Consider the following 27,748-nt stretch of genomic DNA (forward strand, 5'->3'; position numbering starts at 1 on the left):
ACATTAAGTCAAGTCAATTGTCACTTGAACATTTATCATTTGGGTGCATTTTCGACAGTGTTCGACACCCATCATTTTTCAACACATTCAGTGCATCACTAAGTGCAGTAACCAACCAAGATTTCAAGACAACATGTGTTTAAAAGAAGCACAACAATCATCAACAAGCGAGCATGTCATTAAAAACAATCAAACAAACAAGTATTTCAAGTAAAAAAATCAAGCAAGTGAGCGTGTTCATAAAATAATCAAGCAAGCAATCATCTTCAAACGAGCGTGGACTCTAATCTTCAAGTAAGCATAAAAACAAGCATGTGTCTATACTCTATAGCAAGCGCCCTAAGATCAAGCGAGCGTGTCAAGTAACCAAATCAAGTACAACAGTTCAACGCACAACAAACGAGCCAGTGTAAAGTTCATTAAAGGATTCATAATGTTTCATTCAAGCAAAGCGATCGTCATCAAGTGAGAATATAATCAATAGTTCAAGCAAGTGTTTAAAAGCATCAACAATCAACAACTAGTACAAGCGAGCATGTCATTTCAGTGATTGACTCAAGTGAGCAATTTTTTCAAGCATGTCTTCTACGACAAGCGACCCTGACTTCAAAGTAAGCAAGACAACATGGCGACACACATTAAGTTGTCTCAAATTCTTCACAATTTAATGTTATCATCAACCGACGACATGGTGCACATCAGCAAAACCACTCTTGTTGACATTCAAGTGCATCTTCAACATGGACATGAAACGATTGAGTTCCTTCAACTGGAGTCACAACTACAGAGAATGAGTTGCAAGAGAAGCGTGTTGCTTCCAAGTCTTTGACCAATCTAGAGATAGTTGATCATTCGACTTCATTCAGCCAACCAGCTTCAAGTGTTGAAGTTGTTCTAGTTCAACTTTCTTCCAAACCCATCATCAAGCCATGGGAAGAAATTCAAAGTAATCGAAATCGACGCGGCTTAAGATATGTCAAAGATAACGACAACTTATATATCCCTGATTATTCAAAGCCCATTCAATTTGTCATCGCTGGATTACTTGAACAAATCACCTCAGCAAGTTCTCAGCAACTTGCAGACAGACATCAATGCACACAAATTGAAAGTGCAGACAAACAAAAATGCATGCAAACTCAAGTTGCAGACAAATCGAAATGTTCTCATTGTCAAAGAACCGGTCATCTGGAAGATCAGTGTTTTGATCTCCATCCTTGTAGCCATTATGGCAAGTCCAATCGTACATTAGAGAAACGCTGCAACCAAAGACAATCAGCCATATTGAAGATAAATTATTCATGGATTGATCCCTAGGAATGGTCATCCACAGTCAAAAGATTGTACAAGTTTTACAATCGAACTCACTCACACATATTGCAGCCAACAATTAAATGAAGATGGTACTCTCATGCAGTTGAATGGTGGAGTACACCAGTGAAACACTCCTACACCTGAAGGGGGGTTCAGATATCAAATGCAGATGATTATCTCTCCTTTCAATTGACAAAGGGGGGAAAATGTCAATGAAATCGACAAGTGGTTGTCAGACTGAAAGTCCCGACAACATCAACGAAGCAACCAGTGGGCAATAATCATCAGCAAATATGCCAGTGGGTGTTCATCAAATTGTGTTAGTGGACACCGGATGCTGTTTTCAAGCAAAGCATAGTTGGATCCTTTTGCAGCTTGGCACATGATGGAGTTGTCAAGCGACATTCAGAGATGAATCAGACATGCAACTGATTCATGTTCTCTTTATATTTGAGTTTTTTTCAGCATCCAACTTTGGTGGTTTTTTAGGCAAATGTTTTTTGAGGATCAACTTGAGAACTTGGAAGATGGTTCCTTGTTCGTTTTGGATTTATCATTGAGGGGGGAATGTTAGCCTCACTCTCTTAAAAATCAATAATAAATACAATTATTAAATTAAATAAATAAAATCATGAGATTCCTCAAACCAAGGATTTTAGTTTGGATGAGAGATTCTCTCCAACCAGCTCTCCTAAATTAGTGTGTAAGTTGAGAAATTGTCTCAACCAAGTGAGTCTAAGATAGACGCACTATCTTAAGACCACCTGTTCATGTATTTAAAATGTATTATTAAATTATTTGAATAAGAGAGAATTACATGAGCATGAGAGACCACATGATGGCTCTCTGCCTTTTCTGCCTTTTCTGCTAGTTTGTCTATTGTGTGTTGCTGGTTTGATTATTGTTCTGTGTGTTAATTTGTTGTGCATATGGTTATATTGCTGTGTGATTTTCCTTCAATTCTCCTCTCCATCCCTGATGGGATACAAATATTATGTAACCTTTATTGATGACCGCTCGAGAAAGACATGGATCTTCTTCATGAAGAAGAAAGATCAGGTCTTCTTGAATTTCGTGGAGTTCAAAGCCTTGATAGAGGATCAGACTGGTAGGAGGATCAAGGCGTTGAGGTCAGTCAATGGTGGGGAGTACAACTCCAATGTTTTCAGAGACTTTTGTGCCAAGGAGGGCATCAGGAGAGAGTTCACCGCACCTCATAATCCTCAGCAGAGGGGGGTGGTTGAGTGCAAGAACCAGAGTATTGTTGGAATGGCCAGGGCTATGTTGCATGACCAGGGGCTATGCCCATGTTTCTTAGGGAAAAGGCATGTAACACTGTAGTCTTTTTGCAGAACAGGAGTCCACACAAGGCGCTAGGCAGAGTCACACCAGAGGAGGCTTTCACAGGCAAGAAGCTTGATGTGTCTCACTTTGGGATTTTTTGCAGTCTTGTTTATTGCCAAGTATCTTTAGATAGCTAGAAGAACTTGGAGCCCACAACAAAAAAGGGCATTTTCATGGGCTACAGTGAGACCTCTAAGGCATATATGGTGTATTATTCTAGCACTTAACAAGACAGACAATGATTAGACATAATGTGAAGTTCGAGGAAGGAAGGGCTCTTAGGAAGCCCTTGGAGCATGGGCAGGGTGCAACATAGGAGGAGGAGCAATATGTTCCTAAGTAAAGGCTCAATCAATTTCTTAGGCTTTGCGGCTTTGCCATAGCTAGTTGTTGGATAGGCTGAGCAAAATGCAGATGAAATGAAAGCTTAGGTATAGGAGGAGATAACAGAGCGAGTGGACCCCACTCGGCCAGTGATTCCTAGTATAGGGAGAGAATGAGTTAGGTGGGTAGAAAAATTGATTAGGGAGGCTCGAGAAAGAGTTGGAGCCCCCAGCTCCACATTTAGACAATGTAAACAACCACAAAGATATATGGGGTACGTGGCACTTATGATTGAGGTGTAGACTTAGAGTCTTCTTGTTACAAGGAGAGGTAGCTTCTCAGTAGGTTTGGCATGATGCTATGGTGGAAGAGTACTCTTACATTATGCAAAACGATGTCTAGGAGATAGTGCCAAGATCGGATGGCAAATTAGTTGTGGGATCACATTGGGTGTACAAGATCAAGCGTGCATCTGATGGGAGTGTGGAGAAGTCTAAGGCTAGATTTGTGGCCAAAAGTTTCTCTCAAGTCGAAGGGATAGACTATGATGAGGCGTTCGCACTAGTGGCCCAATATTCATTCATTAGGACTGTTTTGGCGATTGCAACACAGATGGGGTGGAGGATCCATCAGATGTACGTAAACACCGCCTTCCTTAATGGAGTTGTTGAGGAAGAGATATATGTTGAGCAACCCAAGGGATTTGAGACTTTCAACAGAAGCACACATGTTTGCAAGCTTAGGAGAGCTCTTTATGGGCTCAAGCAGGCATCAAGGGCATGGTATGCTCGGATAGACTGCTACCTTCTCAGATTGGGCCAACCTCTTATTCTTGTGATGTATGATGATGATTTGATATTGACAGGGGATGAGGAGCTCATCCATGATTGAAAGAAGGATCTTGTAGAAGAGTTTGAGATGAAGAATATAGGGCTGATGCACTATTTCCTTGGGCTGGAGGTATGGCATGGTGATAGACAAATAAGGCAAATACACACAGGAGATTCTCAAGAGGTTCCACATGCAGGATTATAGGCCCATGACCACGCCTCTAGTCACAAACTTGAGATGTTAGTAGAGGTGAGCGAGTGGCTGCTACTCTGTATAGGCAACTCATAGGGTCGTTGATGTATCTTGTGAAAACACGACCAAACATTTGCTTTGTAGTTAACCAGTTGAGCTAGTTCATGGTTAAGCCGACCAGAGTGCATTGGGTTGCTGCCAAGCACGTGTTGAGGTTTCTCAGTGGCATCACAGGTTATGGGTTGTTTTACAGACAGGTTGATGGAGCGAGTCTTTAGGGATTCACAAGTGCAGATTGGGTAGGGGGTTCAGCAGACAGAAAGAGCACTTCAGGTTGTGCTTTTAGTGTTGGGTCAGCAGTTGTTTCCTGGTTTAGCAGGAAGTAGAGATCAATGGCATTGAACTCAACTGAGGGTGAGTACATGGTTGCCAGCTTGGCAGCTTGCGACACTGTTTGGTTGAGGACGCTACTTGTTGGGTGGTTTGGTCAGAGGTTGGAACCTACGGTCATAAACTGTGATAATCAAAGTTGCGCCATGCTCTCAGAAAATCTAGTGTTTCATGACTGCTCCAAGTGCATTGAGATCCGGTACCAACATATCAGAGATTGTGTTCAAAGGGGTAAAGTCAGATTTCAGTACGTACCTACAGAGGAACAGACAATAGATATCTTGACCAAGGCATTGTTAGGAGGCAGTTTTGTCTACTTTAGAGATAAATTGGGCATTGTAAATAACCCCTTCCTCTCTAAGAGGGAGTGTTAATTGAATTTAGAGATGGAAGGGTTCTGCTAAATTTAGAAATGCACTATATTTGGCAGAAGAACCCGGATGTGAAGCTAAGTTGCAGTCTACATTCTATTAGTGTTGACTTAGGAAAATTCTCCAATTTTCCTATAGTCAAAAATAGTAAATCGAACTGAGCATGCATGGAGATTTTATCTCAGTTTGACTTCAGTTCAGTGAGGCAGTTTGACTCGAGTTCAAAAGGCCAGTTCGCTTGAGTTCAAGATGTCAGTTAGACTTGAGTTCAGTGAGGCAGTTTGACTTGAGTTCAAGGAGCTAGTTTGCTTGAGTTGAAGAGTAGCTCGATCCTATAAAGAGAAGAGTGCAGACTTGGTGAATCATATCTATATGCACTAGCGAGAATTTATGTTTTGAGCTCAGGAAAGTAGTACCAGATAAGTTTGTGAGGTCAACGAGAGCCAGAGCACATCACTTGAGGAGGCCAAGATAGCTTGCGCAAGGAGGAAGTTCGGCCTGTACAGTTGGTACAATTGTGCAAGAGAAAGACTGAATTGGTATAGGGTGTGTGAGATATTGTGTTGAGGAACAAAGAGTAAGAAGGGATTTTTTCCCAAGTGATTTGTAATTAATTACTGAGATTTTTCTGAGCAGATCAATAAAAACACAAATTAGCAGGATTTCCCAGTTGGGGTTTCCTGGGTATTCTTGGTGTTTTGTTAGTTGTATGCTTGTGTTTTTATTTAATTTATTTTCTGCTGTAAATTTGTTAGAATAGTCAGTATATTTGTTCAGTGAATTTCACAATTCAGTTTCTAGTTCTTGCATCTCAGAACACTGTTCAAATTAGCTACTGGGTATTAGAAAACTAACAGTTCCCGCGCCCCCCCATGCGTCTCCCCTTTCCCATATGCCCCCTCTCGAAAACATGGTGGAACATTGAAAAAATGGCCATTTGTCTTCCTCTGCCTGCCTGAATTGGGATTTTAACAAAAAAGTGCATGTTGACTACTTCATATGATATTACCAAGAAAAATAGAGGGCTCCTAATTTATCTGATAAATTAAAAGCTGTGTAGGTTAGTTAATACAAAGTAAATATAGTTAAAATTAAGAGCATTTTGTTGTGTCATATTGTTGGTAGGGTTTCTTTGCCAGCTTCATCAACATGTTTGTTGTTAGGTTGAATGAAAGTCAGTAGCTCTAATTTGAGGATGGCAGTGAAAGTTATGATGAAAGTTTACATGTGCTGAAGCTTTTTTTCAACGTTCTCTAGTTTCTTGTTTGTGTTTTTTGTTGCTTTGTAGTGGGTGTCTCTAGATTTCTGGTATTGTTCATGGAAGTAATGGTTGCAATTCAATGTCTCTATGACACTATGTTGGGATTCTAAGTTAGTTTTAATGTGTTTAAACCGAAGCCAAGAAGCTTTTTCTTATCTTTAGGATTAGGTCGAAGGATAAAATGAACATGTTCCTATTTTTATGGAGGTTCTTGTGTTTGTTTTAATGTCTTCTAAGTCATTCAAAGTCTGATCATTGTATGAGTCATAATTGGTATCAGCTTCTTTCTTGCTACCATTTACTTTTGGAGTATCTTGATGCCTATTGTTGAGGGAACTGCTGCCTTTATGTGGTGTTGGATGTGTCCTAACTTGCTGGTGTGAAGGAAATTTGATTTTTTTTTTTTCATTTTTCTTGTTTGACTTTACTTTATGGTACTTTCTCTGGAGAGATACATCTTGTTCTCTTAGATTTCATGTTTGCTTTCGAGCTAAATTGCATAAAAGAGCACAAAAAGATGCATGAAACACATTTTCAATAACAATTAAAGAGAGAGGTGTAGGGGATGAAATAAAAAAGTAAAGGGCATGTTTGTCACCTTGTTGAGATGAACAATCTTATGAGGATAATTAATAGCTAGAACAAACAAGTTTTATGGAGGCCGTTTAGATATTGAAGGAGCTTGAAGATCTTATGGTCTTTTGTTGTTGGCGGGGGGGGGGGGGGGGGAGGGGGAGGAGGGTGGCAGACGGCGTGAAATGAAATAAAAGTGTGAGAGATATGCTTGAGAAAAAAGAGAAAATTCAACAGGTAGAGAAGGGTGACACTAGCTTGTGGTGCTAACTCATAAAAGACAAGCAAGAGTAGTATTGAATGGAACCTCACATAATTAGAAGTTGTTGTGGAATTTGTTCTATATAATTTGCTGATTAAATGGGACTATGAAAGGATTGGTCTCACCCAATGTTGCACGAAGCGGGAGCGAAGCGGAAGCGTCATTTTCCAAAAATCTAGGAAGCGAAGCGTCCGCGGAAGCGTCTGCTATATATATATATATTTTTATATTTTTTTGCATTTATACTCAAAACAAACATCCCAAATACCAAATTAATTGTAGAAGACATGAAAACATGCATATTTTTGCATAAATCAAGATAGATATGGCATCCATGATTCCATTGTAGTTACTAGTATGTACAACAATCATCTATATTCTAGCTATTACAAACATACATCAAATTTTTAAGCATATTATAAAACATAAAACATTTAAGCATATTATAAAACATAAAACATAGAGCATATTATGATTTATCTAGCAAGTGAGCAACTGTAGGCGTCTGTGCATTAAAATTGATAAATTTCTTGCTTAAATTGTAGTTAGTAAATTTTAGAACAAATTCGAAATTTAATTTGGATATTATATTCTGTTTTGGGCATTACATGAATTTAGCAATTCAATTGTAAAATTAAATGGGAAAATTTTGATTTAAGCATTACATAATATCATCGAAACTCTGAAGTGCCTTGATCGAATTTCTATGTATGTGATGCAAAGTCCTTATCCTTGTAATATCATTGTTATGCGTCAAGACTTTGACAGTGAAACCTTCTCACCGAACCCTTATCATTGAGACTGTGTTAGGTACCAAGATCTTCTTATTGTGATGAAAACTTTCTCACTGTTGTGATACCAAATTTGTATCACTGTAGTTATACCAAAATCTATTGATGACTGTTCTTACTGTTGACTCTTGAGGCACCAAGACTGTGGTAGCACAAAACCTTTAATCTGCATTACCTTACTGTGGTACCCAAATTTTATTTCAGAGATAATTCGAGTTTCTGTGACTGCATCGAAACTGTGATAGGAATAACAAGGTAGCATCGAAACTGTGATAGGAATAACATTGAGTCACTGTAATACATAACAGAACTGTCTCCATTGCAATCCGCATTCTCAAAAACCAGGAAGTGCATTAAAATTTTGGAATCGCGCTTCGGAAAAAATGGAATCGCGCTTCCTAGGGCGCTTCCGGAACGCTTCCGTACGGGACGCGATTCCGGCCTAGGATCCGCGGGGGGGGGGGGGGGCGCTTCCTGCAACACTGGTCTCACCATTCTCATGGGTGCTTTCAATGAGACAATTGGTAAAGGTAATTATCTAAGGTGGTGTTTTCCAGGTAATTTGGTGGTTTTTTAGGAAGCCTTTTTGTCTTGGTTAAAGGAAACAAATTGGGAGGATGTTTTATGGGTTTAGATTTCATATGCTAATGACATGTTTTCCCAAGTGTTTGCTTGTTTAAGAGGTTGACTAGGATCTTTGAATGTCCTTCAACTTTTCAAGAGTATATTCTTTTGCTAAAGCTTAAAAGAATCCCATTATATAGTGCCTTTCTTCTCATTTGTTATTTTTGGTGTTGCATAGGTGATTTAGAGTAGGCTAAGAGTCCCTCCTCTTTGTTGTCTTTGAAGATGCAACAATAACCAACCAACTAGTAACCATGGATTTTTTGGTTTGTTGTCTTTAATGATGTCCGTCAGTATTGGTTTGTTGTCTTTTATTAAATTGCCAACTTATAAAAGACAAACAAGAGTGGTATTGGATGGAGCATTGCATAACTAGGAGTTATTGTGAAAGGGTGGATGGGATTTATCTTTTGTGATCACCATTGTTGTGGGCCCTTTTGAACACATAATGGGCAAGGACACATGTAAGGCGACATCTTCTAGGTAATTTGTTGGCTTGCTATCAAGACTTTTGATATGATGCATCCAACCCCTTCCGATATGTTCCTCCCTCTTTGGAGTCTATTCAAGAAAAGGGTAAGGGTAAAATGAAAAAGAAGGGTGATATGAATATCAAAAGTTATTTCACTGTCACACCCTCCTCTCCATCATATGCATATGGTCCTGAAGCTAGTAGAACTTTGCAGCCCACTTTAGATGACCATCAGAAGAAAGAATTGAGGGAAAATGCTTGTGATTACATATGTAGATGGTGGTATGATGTTGATATCCCCTTCAATGCTTCCCGTTCACCATATTATGAGCCTATGTTTGATGCCATATTTGCTGCTGGAAAAGGCTTCAAAGGCCCTACTATGCATGAGATAAGGGGGTATCGTTTGCAGAAAGAAATTTCCTCCATTAATGAGTATTTGAAAGATTTCAAGGACTCATGGGCAAGAACAGGATGTACCATCATGTCAGATGGATGGACTGATCAAAGGAACCATACCATCATAAACTTTCTTATCTTCTGCCCACAGGGAACCATGTTTCTAAAATCAGTTGATGCATTTGATAGGGTGAAAGATGGACAATTGTTGTTTCAGCTATTGGATGAGGTTGTTGAGGAGGTGGGGGTGGCTAATGTTGTTCAAGTCATCACAGATAATGCCTCTAACTATGTTCTTGCTGGTAAACTGTTAGAGGAAAAACACAAAACCATATTTTGGACCCCATGTGCTGCACATTGCATAGACCTCATGCTTGAGGATATTGGCAAATTAGATTGGGTCAAAAACGCTGTAGATCATGCCAAGAGCATAACAAATTTATCTACAATCATTCATGGATTTTGAGCCTTATGAGGAGACACATAGGGGGTTGGGATATTATTAGGCCTGCCATCACTAGATTTGCTACTCATTTTTTGACATTGCAATCTATGCTTTCGCAACATAGAAACTCGCAAAAGATATTTTCCAGTGATGAATGGAATCAAAGCCAGTGGTCTCTCAAACATGAAGGCAAAGAATTGAAAAATAAAGTTAATGAGAAATATTTTGGAGAAAGGCAACAGAGATTATGAAGGTTGCTAAGCCACTGGTTAAGGTGTTGTGGTTGTTGGATGGAGAAAGATTGGCTATGGGGTTCATTTATGAGGCTATGGATCAAGCAAAGGAGCAAATAAAGAGGGCATACAAGCATAAAGTGGCTAAGTATGGGCCCATTTGGGCAATCATTGATGAAAGATCGAACAATCAACTCCATCGCCCTATACATGCAGTTGGGTATTTATTGAACCAACGATATCATTATAAAGCTCTGGCAACAAGAGCTTTGAGTGGGGGGGTTTAGAGATGGATTAATTGACTGCATTGATCGCATGATCCCATTGGAGTGTGATCAGCTGGAGATACACCGACATGTCACAACCTTCAGCAAAGCCACAGGTACCTTTGGGAAGAACCTAGCGAAGATTGCAAGGGAAGCAAATGAGCTAGGTAAACACAAATTTTTCTTTTCAAATTCTTAATACTTATTTTGTTAAATCGTTTATAATTTGAAAGTTGGATATAATTTGTAATTTTGTTGATCTAACTCATTACACTCCTTTGTTTTTTGCAGCACAATGGTGGGAGGCTTTTGGTAGCCATTGTCCTCAATTGCATAAGTTTGCAATTCGTATTTTGAGTCAAACTTGCAGTGCTACTTGGTGTGAGCGCAATTGGTCTGTCTTTGAGAGGATTCACACGAAGAAGAGAAACTGTTTGGATAAAAAACAGTGAAATAATCTAGTCTATGTCCAATACAACCTTCGGCTCAAACACAACCAATTGCTGAACAAAAGACCTGATTCAGATCCCATTGTGTTGGAAGATATTGATCCAACATTAGATTGGGTAGTGGAGAGTCATCCAGCAGAGTTTGATTTTGATGAGGAACTTGATTTGGATTTACAGACGGTGGCATCACTTGAACATAATGTTCAGTTGAATGCAGATCCACTTGTACCAGCCTCAGGGCTAGCCCCAAGTCCTCCAGTTGTAGGCGCTTCCTCTGCTCAGCCACGACGGAAGCGCATATCTCGTCTATCTCAACAGCCACTAGCTGCACAACCTGCTAGTGCTACCACTTCTACAGTTGCAGTTGGAGATGATGATGAGGAGGAGCCATGGGTTTCCTTGTTCGACTCTGATTCAGAGGTTGAGCCAGATGATGTTGGCTCCTCTAGCAATAGCCAGTAGTACTAGTCAGTGGTGACTAGTGATGTTTCATAGTTTACTTTTGTTGTGGAGGCCATTTCTCGCCTCCTTGGTTATGTATTTTTGTTTTGATCTCTATATCATCATCATGTATGTATTGGACAGTGCACTGGGTGCCGTTTTGATATTATGGATATTCATGAGCTTACTTTGATCATATGTTGTCTTCTATCTATATTCTAAAGCTTTGTGTTTGGAAACATGAATGAAAATCTTTAAAATTATGTTTTGTTTGTTTGTTTGTTTGTTTAAATAATTAATGTATTTTTACAACGATCAAGTCATTGAAATCAAACCGGCCGAGTTGATATTGACTCAGAGTCGGAGTTTTAAAACATTGGTTAGTATGAAGGGGTGTGAAATCTTCTATGATTAGGTTCATATAGGGGTCTGGAAGGGAGAGGTCTCACCATTCTTTGGAATTTTTTGAACACATAACTTGCCAAGAAAATGATCAAAGGGGAGGCATTTGGTAGGTAATTTGTTGGCTTGTTATCAAGCCTTTTGGTGTGGTTAAAAGAAATAAATTGGAAGGCTTTAGAAAAGGGTTAAGTTTGCAATGTGCACCCAACTTAGCTTTTTTATGGTAATGCTGTTATTAACAAAGAATGCGCTTGTTTAGGGGGTTGTTTTGGGGCCAGCTGGTTTGATAACCATTCTGGTTCTCATAACATTGTCTCATGTACAGATTTATAAAGGCTATAATTTCATTTCAGTTGAATTCCCCCTTTACCTGCAGTAAACCTTTCAAAGAATTGAAGCAGCATCTGACTCTTCTTGCGGAGCCGCTTAACCCAAACACTGGAGGCTATGGATTGGCTATGAAGTGGTGAGACAATTGTTAGTGAGTCCTGGATACAGATAACCAGTCCCAAGCTTTAGTTTTAGGGAGAACAAGTTCCTGGAAGGCTGCTGCTGCTTCTGTCAGACTTTCTGGTTCACCTTACCCCGCAAGAAAATTTACAGATTTTATGGTATTGTGGGTCTAGATTTTATGGTCATGCTTGGCATGTATTTTGTTCTAACTCCATCAAAAAATAGGATGAATCTATCTGATCCATTTTTGCATATTTCTCTCAGGGAGATCTAACTGGTTAGAAACATTTTGGAGCAGGACTTTGGGTGGTTGCAGATTATGGAGCTACTCCCATAACTGCAAGGTCTTAAGCTAGGGAAGTTCTTTCTGCTATAGGTCTCAAGCCTGTCTTCTGCCTCTGTAGTTGGAGAACTAACTTTCTCTCAGAAGAGCTTTTGCTTGGTTTAGCGGTATTGGAGGGGTTGGATTTCTTTTCCTTGAAGATTAGGTTGTTTCTGATTAACCAGAGCTTCTAAAATATGAATCTGGGAAGCAGGTTTAAGATTCTGGAAATAATGGGTTTTTGTTCCATAGAACCCAAGTAGAGGGAGTGCCAAGTCCTGAATAACGAATCCTAGTACTGACCCAAATGTCCGAGGGTCTGGGAATGCTGGTCTCCCCCACAATAGTAGCCCACATGTCCTTTGTTAATTTGAAGTAAAACAAAAGATGCTTGGATGCTTCATTTTCAGATTCACATGTTCATATGGAGGATCCAGGCGTCTCAGATTTCTTTAGATTTTGCCTGTCAAAAGTTTTTGATGAGTAGCCAGAAGATGGCGTTTAAACACCTTTTGCAAGGAATCCTTTTCCCAAATATAATTGTAGTATTTATCTTGAGGATATCCTAACTTCATGGTATATCACCCTCTTTATTTCCCCGGATTATACTGTCTGGATGGTTTGCTGTAGTGTACTAGTCCTTACATTGCTGGCAGAAGGAGCTGATAGTATTTGTATCACATTAGGAGGTAGATATAGTTCCCTGTTTGTTTTCCATCTTAACTACCTGCTGGAGTCGTCTTTCCATACTGGAATATCTGACATGTCGGTTAGCTGTTGGGCCTTAAAATACATTTGCAGATTATGGAAGTTTACATTGTCTTGCATTGTTGGCTTGACAAGAATTCTATCCTCCCATAGCTGATACTCTTCTGTTCCGATGCATAGTTTGCTTCTTTGTACGTTATGAAAGTTTATACTCTATTGCATGGCTGGGTTGGCAATAAGTCTATCCTCCCATCTTAAGTTACTCTTCTGTTCTGACAGAGCTTGCTTCATTGTCAGTCATAATTGCACAAGGTTTTCTTGCCCCACTTCTCTGACAACTGACTCAAATGACTCACAAAATAGCTTGACACTTTTTACCTGGTTGGATTGGTCAACAGATTTGAGGAAACATCATGCCATTAAGGTAATGCCTGACGTTATAGTGCATCTAGTTTTTGCCAAGATCTAGGATGACTGAAGAAATTTTGTCACATTTTGAACAGTCTCATTTAACATATCATTATAAGAAAACAACATTGAAAGGAATGGATGAATGTTTTCCAAAAATTTACAATGACTTTTCTAGTCTGCTCATGCTTGTTTTAACTCTAGCCATGCCATATACAATGTGTAAGAAAAGCATGCACATTACTGCCACCAGTGGTAGGTTGAGGGGAGTTGGAGCAGAAGTAGATCCCATAGGTCTGGTAATTTTTGTCCTACTTCCATGAATACCAGCCATAGGAGTAAGAGACTCCCAGCCATAGGAGTAAGAGATTCTTCTTTTGCTTCAGGTCCCTTCAAATGTATTTCAACTTGAGGCAATTCTTTGGCCTCTTGTTATTTCCTTCAGTAATGGCTTCTATAACTGGATTTTCTTGATGCTGTACGTCTAAGGGTGTGTCTTGCCACAGAAATTTCATTTTGCCTTATTCCAACTCAGTCTTTCACAGTAATTCCAGCAAAGTCTCTTACTCTTTGGCATTTTCTAGAAGAATGCAGATTAAAATGCACAGAAAACGGTATGTTTGGGCAAGGTCTGACATTTTGGCCAGTCAGTTGTGCAGTATGACATTTCAACTGGCAGATTTTTCCATTTATATCCTTGCCACAAAAATTGCATTTTACTTTCTTCCCATTCAGGCTGTTGCAGTAATTCCAAGCAAAGTCTCCTGCCCTTGGCATTTTGGAGAAGAATGCAGATTGGAATGTGAAGATAATAGTGTGCCCTAGGTCCTCAGGGTGTGCTGGATGCTGGTCTCTGCTGTAAATCTTGCTTGTGATTTGTGATCTCAAATTGGACTGAAATTTGATTCCTGGCTGTGGAAACTGATTATCTATTTTGTTTTTATTATGAAGTGTCTGCTGTTTAAATTCTGTACTGGTGAAAGTGAAACGTGGGTTTTTATGGTTGTCTGGGTGTTTCTGCAAATTCTGTGCTCCTATGGTGTACAAGTGGTATTGGAACTGGAACCCGCTGAGGGTCAGACCTGGACTGCACTAGAACTGGATCAGAACTGGCTGGAAAGTAGGGTTGTAAAACTGGCCAATCAGGGTCAGATGAGGACTGGTATAGATCAGAACCAGCCAACTGGTCCAGTTCAGACTCTACTGGGTGTGAAGTGGCCCAGACTGTACTGGAAGTTAATTGGTCCAGACTCTGTGAGGAATGAACTGATCCAGATTGGCTGGTTCTGAAATTTTTTTGCCTGTAACAGTAAAAAGTGAGAGCTTTTTCAGCATGCCTGGGTGTTTCTTCAAATTTTTTGCCGGTAAGTAAAGTCGATCCATTTTTGCAAATTCAGTGCCTGTAACAGTGAAATCGAGGGTTTTTTTTTTTGTCTTGATCCTTGCACATGTCATTGCTGACCTTATATGGTAAACTGCTGCTACCTGTTGGGAATGTGAAAAAACATATTGTGAAGGAAGCTCCAGAATCAGTTGTGTTGAACTGAGCTCAAAACAGCTCACTCCCCATATTCCACGCTTTTGCGCAGATTGATGTTTGTGTTGGAATTTGGGACAAATCTGTCTTCATGTCATAGCTCCATGTTAACCAAACACTACCAGAATTTTGATAGATTCCTCTCTAACTATTAGACCAGAGCTGCTTTGTGTTTTTTGATAACACTATTAATGAGATTCAGCAGTAGCACTACCATTTTTGCATTTAGTTGATTGCACTGATGCCGTTTTCTTTTTGTGAATTACCTAGTGTGCAGGACTGGAAGTCTCAGCTAAAAATTCCACCACCTGATTCTCGGTACAAGACTGAGGTATATTCTTGCTTTCCTTTTAGTTACAATCCAAACCCATGGTTTGTGGTCAGTCACTATTTTTGAAGAATTTTTTTACTGCTTTTTAAAGCAGATATGATGAAATATTGTTCCTTACATGTTCTTTAATTTTAAGGAATATATTCATTTCACCAACTGCCATGTGTTGAGCATGCATTCTTCTTAACATGGAGCCATTTGCTCCATGAGATGCTTGCGTTAGATGAAGAAATCTTTTTGTACCTGTTAATTCCAGTGTTGCAAACATACCTATTTATCATGAAAAAGTCACAAAATTGCGATTTTTTGGCCTAGCCAATGTTGCTGATTTTACCAATATTTTGGTGGTATTTTAATTCACTGATGTTTGCTGATTTTTACCATTATTTCCTGATTTTTACGATATTTTGGTTTTCTGTACCCTCGCTGATTTTATCTCGATGCTGATGTTTGCAATATGGATTAATTCCCTAAATCATAACTTGTGTAGGTGCCTTGTATCATGTGGCCTCTTTCTATTGGGTTGGTTGATAATATCTTATAAAAGCTCTCTTTTTGGTTATATAGTTATCCCCTTGTAAGATATATTTCATTTATAAAGGATGAATCACGAGCCATGTGCTTTGACCCAACATGTCACAAGGAGTAAAGATTAGTTTAATGTCAGGTTAGATTAATAGATATCTTGTTGAAGAATCTTATTTGGTTTTCTGTCTGGTGAAACAACCATGTCCTGCAATACAGGCCAGGTGAACGTATTCCTGCCTTTCTAAGATACAAATTTTCTTTTAGAAATGACCTATGCACCTGATATTACTATAAACATGCCACAAAGTAGTAAGAATTAGTCCAATGTACTGGTTAGAATAACAGAGCAGCTGATGAAGAACCAGACTATTTGTTTCATAATTAAAAGAGTTGAAGCCTTTAATATGCAACTAAACAACCATCCTATCCCTTACAGGCCAGGACAAGGATGATATCTTGTCAATCTGAGATTAAGTAGGCTTCAAACTATGAGATGGATGTGGAAAACCGCTTGCTTCTAACCCTTCGTGGAATGACATGTTTTTGCACTAATTTTTGAGGGATTTTAAATCTATTAGAGTTAAATTTATAATAAGAGTCTGATGCTGCTTGTTAGATCTATAACTTTATTATGGAACACAGTGGAATTGATAATCTAACTATTTAGCAGCAGCCAACCTATGCTGGCAAACATATGCATTCAATCAATGTGATAATAAGCAGAGCATGGGGATATTCTAGGTATAGGTTTCTCTAACCATAGGTACATGCATCCCACATAATTTTAACATACCTAGTTACTGGTCCCATTCACTGATGCAATAAGTTCTCAGGGTAATTCACCTCAAGCTAGGGTTGTTACTAATTGGTTGTATCGACTAACCAAATAATGGGGACATATCACTGCCAACTGAATGATAGAGGCATACCATAAAATGTTGCTTCTTTTATAGGTTGTGGTCATCCTGTGTACGCATCTTTTGTTGTCATCCTGAACACATGTCGATGTTGGTGTAACTGCTTGTTGATGTGGATGTCAAGACTTACATCAGCTTTTCATCATTGGTATTGGAACCTAGATGCGCTACAAACCTACAAGTATTAAGATCCAAAATATTTCAAGTAGGTTGATCCTACTGAAATTCAATGGTAGTCAGGATGGGGATGGCAAGAGGTTGGTTGGAAATTGGCATAACTAGTGTTAATATAGAAATATACTATCCCAAAATTTTCAATGTCATTTATTGGTATGTATCTTCTACATTTTATTGTTATTGTTATGAATATTGTGAATGATATTTTAGTTACATGATTATCCACTTAAGGATTCTCTATTATTAGCTCAAGGAGAATGAGAACATTTTTATCAAAAGAACAAAGGTCTCTTTGACCATAGGTACACACTCCCCACATAGTTCTATGCATACCAAGTTATTGGCCCTAGTCACGGATGCAATAATTTCTCGGGCTTATACACCTTAGGCCAGAGTTTTTAGTTGTGATAGACTAAATAATAGTGACATATCATTACTGCAAACTAAATGATAGAGGCATACCATAAAAGGTTGTCCTTTATTTCGGTTAATTTTATATTCTGACCCATGGTCATATTGTGACACATTTTTGGTTAACATCTTGAACACATGTTGATGTCAATCTAACCACTTGTTGATGTTGATGTGGATGTCAAGACTTACATCAGCTTTTTGTTGTTGACATAAGATGCGAATGTGCTACACCAAGTGGTAAGATCCAAAACATTTCAAGTGGGTTAACCCTAATGAAGATCAATTGCAGTTAGGTTTTGGGTTGGCAGGGATTGTTTGGAAATTGGCATTGTTAGCCGCCAAAAGTGGGTAACCCTATAGAAGAAAACTTTTCTCTGATCTTGGACAGCTAGCTAGCTAGTAGTCGTACACATTACTTAGTTACGATGATATGCCATATTTCTGCACCATTTGCATCGGTTATACAACTCTTAGTGCTCACAATATGACATTCCTCTTGAATATAGGTGGGCTACTACTCGATAGGTACTTTAACCATTTTGTAATCAAGTGCTTTTATTTAATGTTTTGGACATTCTAACATGGATAAAAGGGTGATTTGGATGATTGACTGATATTCATTGTAAACTTGTTCTCTCACCTTACCAAGGGGGTTTAGTCTTTAGCCCTAGTCTAGTTGGACCTCCTCTAAGGCCTTTGGGTTATAGGAGGGGTTCTACTTGGGAAACTTGATTGTAGCGTGTCCATAACCATTCCATACTTACCAAACATCAACATTTTCTTGATCTCACATCCATCCTTTGGATTTGTTGTCATTGGTTCATTGGGATTTGGCACCCTCATATCCACATGCTTGAGTTAGGCTCAGAAAACATTTCCCTGGAGGTTGATGTAGCTAAAAGAAAAAAGCATAAGATGGCCACAACAAAAGTAATAAAAAAGTTAAAATGCAAAAGATGGTAACAATAACAATAAAATGGAAAAGTATTCCCAGTGCCTTTCCCTAGTTGGGTGATAAGGAGCCCTTGCATGTCCCAACCTTGATGAGCGAGAAATTGACTCATCCTTAAGGGGTAAATAAATGCTATATCATGAAAAACAAGCTTGGACACTTGAGCTACACTCCATGTCAAAGCATTATAAAAAAGAAGTAAAAGGCGTACTCAAGGGGTAGAAAAAGTAGACTGAGGAAAGGGGTAGCTCATGCCTCCATGATTGGCCCCTCCATACACCTATACACTCATGATGTGGAACTCCATGAGTTGGTCCATGGCCATGGCACCTAGCCTTGAAGTCATCCCGCTTTGTTGCCACATATTATCACTAACACCTATGATTTGAAGGGTTGACCTTGGGAATGTCACCTCCCCTTAGGGGCTAGAAGTACCTAATAGGGCCTAGCCACCTCTAGCAAGGTAGAGAACACTTTTACTAGACTTGGTCTAGTTACATATTTGAACGTGATCCTAGTTTGAAGTCTTACTATGCCCATAACAATTAAGTATGGTGCACTTCGATGCATATATGGTCATTGTCGTTAATGAGTGGTCGCTTTCACTTAAGTTTAAGATGGTTATTCTAGGTGGTTTTGCACAAAGCAACTAAGGTCTTGAGGGCACACTCATTCCGTACCTAGTCCACATGATGATCATGTCATACCGCACTTCCGGTGAACTGATGACCTTGCAAATGCAATGTTGTGCTTCCACAACAGTGTGTTGGGCACTTTGATGATCTTCACAGTGGATTGACACCCTAGAACACCCTCAGGGGCAAAAACGCGAAGCTCGCTTTGCTTGGCTTTCAAGATTCTTGATGATGTACCTAGCAGACCTAGCGTGTCCCCAAGTTGGCCTTGACATTGTTTAATGGGCATGCCTTGATTTAGAGTCTAGATGATGATGATGATCCCCCAAGATGATTTGGGAGGGCTTATATGTTAAAATTGGCAACTAGGGCCCAACTCCATGTGGGTCATCTTATTAATGGCAGTTGATATTTTTCTTGGATCCCTCTCATCGTGAGGTGGAGTGATCTAAAGATCATCTGATTCCGATATGTATTCATGGAGATATGAATTTACTTGTGTTATGGGACAATTCGTCAAGGTCGGCCAGCAACCAAATAAACCCCACACGTGCTCAACATTTTTAGTATAAATACTAAATAGAGGTGCCTTGAAAGTCATTTGGACACACTCACTTGGGATCTCTTCCTCTCCACTTGTCTATGGGTTTTGGTGGGAGGAGAGATCTCAAGGGACAATGCTGCCCTAATGGAGAAAGACTCTTCGCTATCAAAGGAGATGCCCTAGAAGGCACTACGCTGTCATGGAGGACAACCCTTATCTCAGCCACAAGGAAGCCCTACGCTGGCCACAATGATGCCGTAACGCTGCCCTATGGAGAAGCCCTACGCTTGGAGAAGGAAAAGGTCCTTTAAGAAGCACCTAAGCTGCCCTAAAAGGAGGCTCCTAGCCACAGAGGAAGAAGGGTTCTATTCACAGCTAGCCGCTGTCCTAAAGGGAGATCCTAGCCGCAGTAAGGATGTGCCTTAGCCGCAGAGATCAGGCCGCTATCCTAGAGAAGAACCCTTGCCCTAAACGCTGTCTAAGGGAGCTGCAATGCACAGCCTAAAAGGGTCCCTTAATCCGCTGTCAAGTCAAGCTCTAAAGGAGCCCTAAACGCAGGTCTGTACATCACCTTATATCCGCTGTCAAGGAATCCTAAAGCTGTATGTAGGAGGCTCTACTGAGACCTAGAAAGGAGCCCTAATCCGCATCTATTAATGATACTAATATGCTGTTATATATAGTTCAGATGAAGCCCTAAAATGCTGTTAATGGAGGCCCTTATGTTCAGCCTGAAGTAGTCCTAAAGAAGCACTCATTAAGAGATATGTTCACAGCAAAGGTGGCTGAAATTATCACAGCATTAATACATGTGTGCTGTAGGTGACAGCATGGAAATCTATGTGTGCTGTAGGTGTTACAGTGGGACAACAGTACTTGTCTAGATGGGACAGCTAGCACATGGAGCAGCAAGGTACAACATATCTAGATGGGACAGCTAGTACATGGAGCAACAAGGTACAACATGTCTAGATGGGACAGCTAGCACATGGAGCAGCAAGGTACAACATGTCTAGATGGGACAGCTAGTACATGGAGCAGCAAGGTACAACATGTCTAAATGGGACAACTAGTACATGGTGCAGCAAAGTGCACCAATGGTACTTGGGACAACAGTATGGCAAACATGGAATGGCTATGTCACTAACACTAGAACAACAGTGCAACATAAGGTACAGCAGTATGAAGTGTACAACATGGTCATAGGGTCCAACATTGTAAAGATGGGTGCAGCATGGTGCAGCACGGTGAGGTGCAACATGATGACGAGATGTAGCATGATGATAGGTGAAGGAGTCACCTTGGAGAATCAGTTGAAGCAGATTGTCTTCTACTGGTCTCATGTATCATCTTCTTAGTGCTGATCTATGCTCTTATCTAGATAAGTCAAAGTGTTGACTTCTGTTGTAAATGTACTATCTCTCTCTCTCTCTCTCTGCTGAACTATTGAAGAACATATAAGAAGAATGGATCAAGGGTTTCCCCACATTGGGGTTTGTCCCTAGCTAGCGCCACATCTTGTGTCCTCTTGTCTTGGCTTGTCTTCTGCGATTTATGGTTATGTTCTATTTGCAGTTTACTTTAATGCTGATGTGATTGCTAATCTGGAAAAGATATTGAGCTAACTATGAAAATTGAAATAAATTGCTCTAAGCATAGAACATACCTAAAATTAACATTATAACTACGTTATGGACCCCCAATGTCAGGGAGAGATTGCACCACGCTGTCTTGATGACACCCATGAAGATGACACAAGGCACCTAAAATTGGCTTTGGGCACACAGAGATGTTTTGAGGCTTGATTTGATGATTCTTCCTCAAGTGATGGTTGGAGATGCATCTAAACCATATCTTTGACTTTTGGAGCCCTATTAGGCCTAAAAGGGCATGCCGTCACGCTTAGGAGGAGCTCCGATCCACACGCATGGGTAATTAGTGGCTTATTTTATTGTATCGAGCTATTGGGTTGGCTTATAACCCATTTACTTCATGTTCACTCAAAATTAAACTTGTTATAGGGCTTTAGAGTCTAGTCATATTAATGGAAGTGATTGACCTCATATAAATAGAGGATCACTCGATTGTATCTTTCCATCATCACTTGTGGAATTCGACCTCTCTTAGAGAGCTTGACTTAGTCTAGATATAACTCACTACTTGTGGAGATGTGATATTTTAGGACCTATTGCTGTTGGAGAATGATTTGTGTCTTGGAGATGTATTTTTGGGATTGAAAAAGGGTTATTTCTTGGAAGAATTGTAAGTGTAATTGCATATTTTTAGTGTTTTTCATGTGATAAATTCATGTCATAGTTTTTCTTATTGCGTGTTTAAATGCATATCTTTTATGGGAAATCTAGATTGATTTTCTGCATGTTAAAGTCGTCTTCCTTGAATAACATAGAGGACCTCTTAGAGAGCTTTCATATATTTAATTTTTCCCCTCGTAAAAAAGATAATTAGGGTTTATCAAGTGAAAACTAGGGTTTTCTCCCTTCAAGCATAAATTTCATCTCCCAACTAAGGAAAGGCATTGGGAATACTTGTGGTGGTCAATAATCATAAAAGTCTTTTTCTTCTTTTTAATTTTTCTATGTCCTTTAAGGCAAGCTATTAGGGCTAGGGCATAGGGTCAAGTTCGATTGGGGCATTATTAGATGGACATTGGAGTTCAAATGGCTTGAACTTACTTTGGTTGATCCTTAACACTCAAAATCTAGCAATTTTCATGGTTGGATTTACCCTACTAGGGCTGGCGTCATCCACTCTTAAGTCATTTCGCTTTAGTGAAGCCCTAACTTTTGATGAGTTTTCAACTTGGGGCTTAATTTAAAGGCTCGCCTTCTCCTTTTGTTCATAACATCATTTGCAAGCTTTTGTTGATAACGTCATTTTTTTAAGAATCAAATAGAGTGGATTATATTAACAAAGTTGGTTTTCGGCCAGAACCATTACAATTTTCCCAAAAACAAACGTTACTAAAGTTTGTTGGGGATTTGGAATAGAAAACACAGGATCATTCCAAATCCTTAATTGAAAACTCCATAAAACATAATATTTGTTTCTATTACAGCTGAATTTCTTCCAAAAAACACCTAAAATACATATGTATTTGCAGCTCATTCTTGATTTGTTGTTATCCCAACCCAGATTGGCTTCTCGTTATCCTTGGGAAGTTGTATTTCTTCTTTTTTCCCACTTGGTTTCATCCCAAGTTTTTTGGAGGGTTTGTCCTGTCATTATTCTTTAATCGATGTCCATTGGCTATTGTGATCTTTTGCCCCAATGGAGGCTTTTCCGCGTTAACTGTTCAACCCAATAAGGATCATTTCACTCTTGGATTTTGATGAGACGATCTCTGAGGCAATGTCTTTAGAAGCACGAACCTTGCCCATATCCATGAGTGGAAAAGCTGCCCTTGGAGCCATTTTTCTTGGAGTATTCGTCGTTGAAGCATTTGGAAAATCTAAATTACTTGTGATGTCAAGATCCTTTACACCGCTACCAGATTTCACTTGATTTACTGCTGAATTTTCTTGATCATTAGAGGGGTTTGACATGATTTCTGAATTTTTCTAACCGATTGTAGATTTGTCTCATTACCAATATCTTGGGAAGATCCTCTTTAAATATCTGTTGTAGTGGCTACAACCACGCTCCAAAATTTTGCCTTAGCCTGTTTTGGAGCCTCCCTACCAACTTTACACAACACTTTGTCTTGCTTCGTTAAGTACTCAAGCTTCAGTGCTTTCCTCGCACAAAGGCAGCCTGTCGAACACATTCGATCCACTCCCTCACAGGCTGCTTACCTGGACTTAATCCAACTGTAAGCTGAGCAGCTTCCCCTTGAAAATTGCGCATTCCTGGAGGGCAACTAGCCTGTCCCTCCAGGAATTGTGCAATCCTCTCTGAAAACCTATTGGTCTCTAGGATTGCACAATCCTGCCAGCCAACCCTCCTAGCAGGGATTGCGCAATTTTTCCCACCAACAGGCAGTTCAGCCCAGGATTTAAACAAATCTGGGTAGCAGTCAGTTTTTGGGCCTAGAAATTGCGCAATTCCCTTGGGCAGTCAACCCAGCTTACAGTCAGGAATGCGCATTTTTCCCAAGCAGTTGAGCACTCGCATGCATGGACAGTTCAGTTGACTAGTTCCACCCGGGACAGAGGAAACTTGACTTGCATGCATGCATGACTTGATCTTCCCGGAATAGAAAGAGGCAACATGCAAAAGGTATCCCATGATTTAGGGAGCTATTTTTAGCAGCCAGGGGGTTACATGCAAAGTTGTTTTAGAAGTTTCCCTCTAAGTGTCGCTTTTTCCTAGATTTGTGGCATGCACATCTTGAGACCAAACTTATTTATTCAACACATTAGAGCTCATTCATTCACATCGATCTTGGAGCTCTGACATCCCACATCACATCCAGGACTCTTCGACACATCCGGCTTAGCTATTCACGGGTAAGTGGCCTCAACTTGTCTTTTTCAACATTTCTGTCGCTTTTTGTGTATTCGCTTGTGTGAGTGCTGTTTGCTTGATTTATTTGAACACCTGCTGTCGTTTACATATATTCTAGCTTGTCCTAGCTCTGTTTCGATTTTCGTTGCTATCTCACTGCTATCGCATGCATGAAACTATTTTGCACGGACGTTCACCCAATCGGCGAACGGCCTCACCCACATGCATGTTGATTTGTTTGCTCAATCTTCCATTCATGTTTTGCATGCACTGTTTATCACTTCTGCTATCACTTAGTGTCGCCATGCATTTCATCGACTTACTTGCTTTCGGTTGCCCGTCGGTGAGTCGGACCAACCTTGACCCGGTCTTTGCCTTCGCCAAGGCTTCATTGCGCAAGCTGGAGAAGGAAGGCTCACCTTCCTCTCCAGATTTGCGCATTCTGGCACAACACTGACCTCTTGGACTGAATTGCGCGTTTCTGGAGGTCAGTGGCTGCTTGGCTCAAAAATTTGCGCAAAACTGTCCTTGTTTAGTAGTCTGTCCCTGCTGGAATTGCGCAATCCCAGCAGCCAACTGCCCAATTGAATTGCGCATGTTGTAGATCCAATAGCTAGTTCAACCCCCCAGTCGGTCCAGACTGCCTTTTGTGCAGTTCTGGCAGCTAGTGACTCAGCCTCCCAATGAAATTTGCGCAATCTTGCTCATCAGTTCCCCAGGTATGCGCTGTGACCTTCCCCGAATTGGCTTTGTTTTCACTGACATATTTCATGTCATGCATGCTACTTGTTCTCAGATCTTTCAAGTATTCATCTGTCTCAATGGCTTCTAAGAGAACATGATCCCAAGACACTGATGGTGTTGCAATTGGAACAAGAGTTGAACAGGTGTCCTCTAGCATGCTGATCTACGAAGATATGAAGCTGTATTTAGACAAGGACATAAAACTAAAGTGGCAAGAAGTGAATGAAACATTTGCAGGTACTTTTGGGGAAGACCTCGAAGACCGTCAGGGGTATGTGAACATTCATAAGTCCGACTTGTACCAAATTGCATGCAGATACCCTATGTTCCCATGTGCGGATATGATTCACTGGATCGTCTCTCACACTGACCTTGAGCAGTGTTAGTGGAACGAAGCTTGCAACCTTCTGGGCACGACGAGACTACGATGAGATGTATCAGATGGACGAGCCCATGACTGTCATGACCCCTCCATTCAGTGTGCGCAACAATAGAGGCCACTCTAGAGATATTATGAAGGATTGGGTAAAGGAGTCAGCGCGTTTCAAGATGACCCCTAACCGGATCTATAAGACGAAGATATTGAGGAAGGCATACCAATACTTGGTCATATTCGCATGTCGACTGAATGGCCAAGCGAGCACTGAGACCTTCCCTCAGAACTGGGTGGTTGCGCTGGACCAACTCGCTAGAGAAGGAAGACCATGCAGCTAGTTCGACATACTGGCTCATCAGTTGAAGGAGCAAGTCACGAAGGCTTGAAAGTCGCCCGAAGGCATGCATGCAGAGATTTATATGTCCGCCTACATTTTGGATGCAATGTGTGGCTGACATGGCTTCCCGGGCTTAGAGTGGGCATGGTCATCGACGAAGATTATTGTGAGTACATATTTCAAGCTATTCTTCTAGTGCAACTTTAGAGGAGTGATCAAACAGCTGTCCGACCATCTTGTTGCCCCAATGTACAGGTTGATATTCGAACAGGATCCACCTTGCATGTCAGAAGAAGTGATGAAGGCATTGTTAGGCATTGCAGATTGGTATGCCTCACCAGACGACACGTTCATCCGAGTGTTCAGTGCGGAGAAGCCTCCGCATGTTCTGCCAAAGTTTGCTTTGGACGTGCTTGTCATGCAGGAAGTAGCATATCATATCTCAGCAGGATTAACAACTAGGCTGCAGTGGAAGAAGAAGGCACCTTGGCCCACTCTTTCGTTGCGGATTGGGTTATATGAGATCAAGAGCATCAAACAAGCGAATGTCGAAGCTGAGCAAATGAAGAAGTACCCATTCGACCTCCGAAGCTTCAACCCGTATGACCCACATTGCATCTTGAAGGATCACTGCATGAGATTTCAGTTCAATTGGATCCATGGGGCATTTCATTGGGTTGAGGAAGACTCATGGAGGTATTGATATCATCATTCTAGACCCAATGAATAGGTCGGTTTCGTCGTAGAATGGTTAGCATGACAGCATGAAGCAACACCACGGAGAACACCTGCAGTAGCAGCAACAACAGAGGCAACAAAGCCAAGCATACCTGCGCGCAACAAAGGGAGGAGAAAGATTGTCGACCGCATGGAGGAGGAACAAAGCTGCAAGTTTCGAGTAGATCCACTTGTAGAACAGCTATGGCTATTCAACATAAGAGGTAGCAGTGCGAAAAGCGAATCGCGCAAAGGCAGAGAGATAAGAAGAGAATGGAAGAAACAGAGAAGGAGTTGCATGAGCCAAGGGAGCAACTCTGGAAAGAACAAGAGCTGCGACAACAGAAGAGGGAAGTGCAACAATAATAGATTCAGCAAGGGGCACATCACGTGCAGACAAACGAAGCAACGCCCATACAAGTAGTTGATTGTTCTGAACAATTGGCATCAGGAGAACAGGGTGAGCCCTCGCAGCGGCAAGACTTTGCTCATGAGATAGAACACGGAGTAGCTGGAATTGGAACAGGACATTGACCTCATGCCTCACCATAGAGAGGTCGACTTGCCCGCTGCAATGCATCCAAATGATGAGCAAGTCTTGAATGACCAAGGATGCACTGAGATCCTTGGTGGTTAGCCGGAAGCAGAGATGCGTAACAACTCCTTTGATGAATCTCAACATAGAGTTGTGCACCCTGACAGAGTACCAACTCCGGAGGGCCGAACATCCCCTGAGCTAGTTGAAGAACAAGTGATCATGATCGATGTGGTCGATGCAACTAGAGTGTATGTCGAAGCCACTAGCTCTAGTGTTCGCTTCCTCATAGTTGAGAATGAGCGAATGGTGAAGGAACTACAGGTGGCCAAGCAGGGAGGAGACTTGGTGACAATGTTCGCCCGAGATGAACTGAAGAAGGCAATACTGGAGGAAGTGTTGTCCTTGGACACGGTTATGCGAGCATTGTACTCCAAGTTCAGTATCGTGCATCAAGCAATCGTTCATCTTCACGGATGGCAGCATCCATGTGTGAGAAGAGCTTGCATCTTGAAGAACATACATGTTGCCGTTGATAACATGCGAGCATGGACGATGAAGTATAAAGGAGCCCCGCTTCATTTGCCCAAGATGATGAAGGCCAATGCGGTTGAGTTGCAAGCATGTATCTGGAGTCAGATCCAGAACTATGAAGACCTACCGCAATTCATCACCGACATACAGGCACGAGTATTCAAGAGCATGGAGGATGTCGTGCACACATATGCGATTCCATCACTTGGGATTCTCACCCAAGTGTATGCCGAAGCCACTAGCTCTGGTGTTCGCTTCCTCATAGTTGAGAATGAGCGAATGGTGAAGGAAGTACAGGTGGCCAAGCAGGGAGGAGACTTGGTGACAATGTTCGCCCGAGCTGAACTGAAGAAGGCAATACTGGAGGAAGTGTTGTCCTTGGACACGGTTATGCGGGCATTGTACTCCAAGTTCAGTATCGTGCATCAAGCAATCGTTCATCTTCACGGATGGCAGCATCCATGTGTGAGAAGAGCTTGCATCTTCAAGAACATACATGTTGCTGTTGATAACATGCGAGCATGGACGATTAAGTATAAAGGAGTCCTGCTTCATTTGCCCAAGATGATGAAGTCCAATGTGGTTGAGCTGCAAGCACGTATCTGGAGTCAGATCTAGAACTATGAAGACCTACCGCAATTCATCACCGACATACAGGCACGAGTATTCAAGAGCATGGAGGATGTCGTGCACACATATGCGATTCTATCACTTGGGATTCTCACCCAAGT

General features: G+C 40.8%; 1 protein-coding gene across 1 annotated transcript in view; it reads left to right on the top strand.

The window, feature by feature from the left end:
* The window catches only part of LOC149165870 (DEAD-box ATP-dependent RNA helicase 6-like), a 119,217-nt gene that overhangs the window by 26,831 nt on the left and 64,638 nt on the right, over nt 1-27,748 (top strand). Inside the window, exon 2 of the mRNA XM_089432408.1 lies at nt 15,083-15,143. Within this exon, the coding sequence (XP_089288534.1) occupies nt 15,083-15,143 (61 nt within the window). The remainder of the gene's footprint in view (nt 1-15,082; nt 15,144-27,748) is intronic.

This window comes from Pinus tabuliformis, chromosome 5_1 (assembly GCF_031772625.1).
Source record: "Pinus tabuliformis cultivar Carrire ecotype Pingquan chromosome 5_1, CPIR1, whole genome shotgun sequence".
Classification (NCBI taxonomy): Eukaryota; Viridiplantae; Streptophyta; class Pinopsida; order Pinales; family Pinaceae; genus Pinus; species Pinus tabuliformis.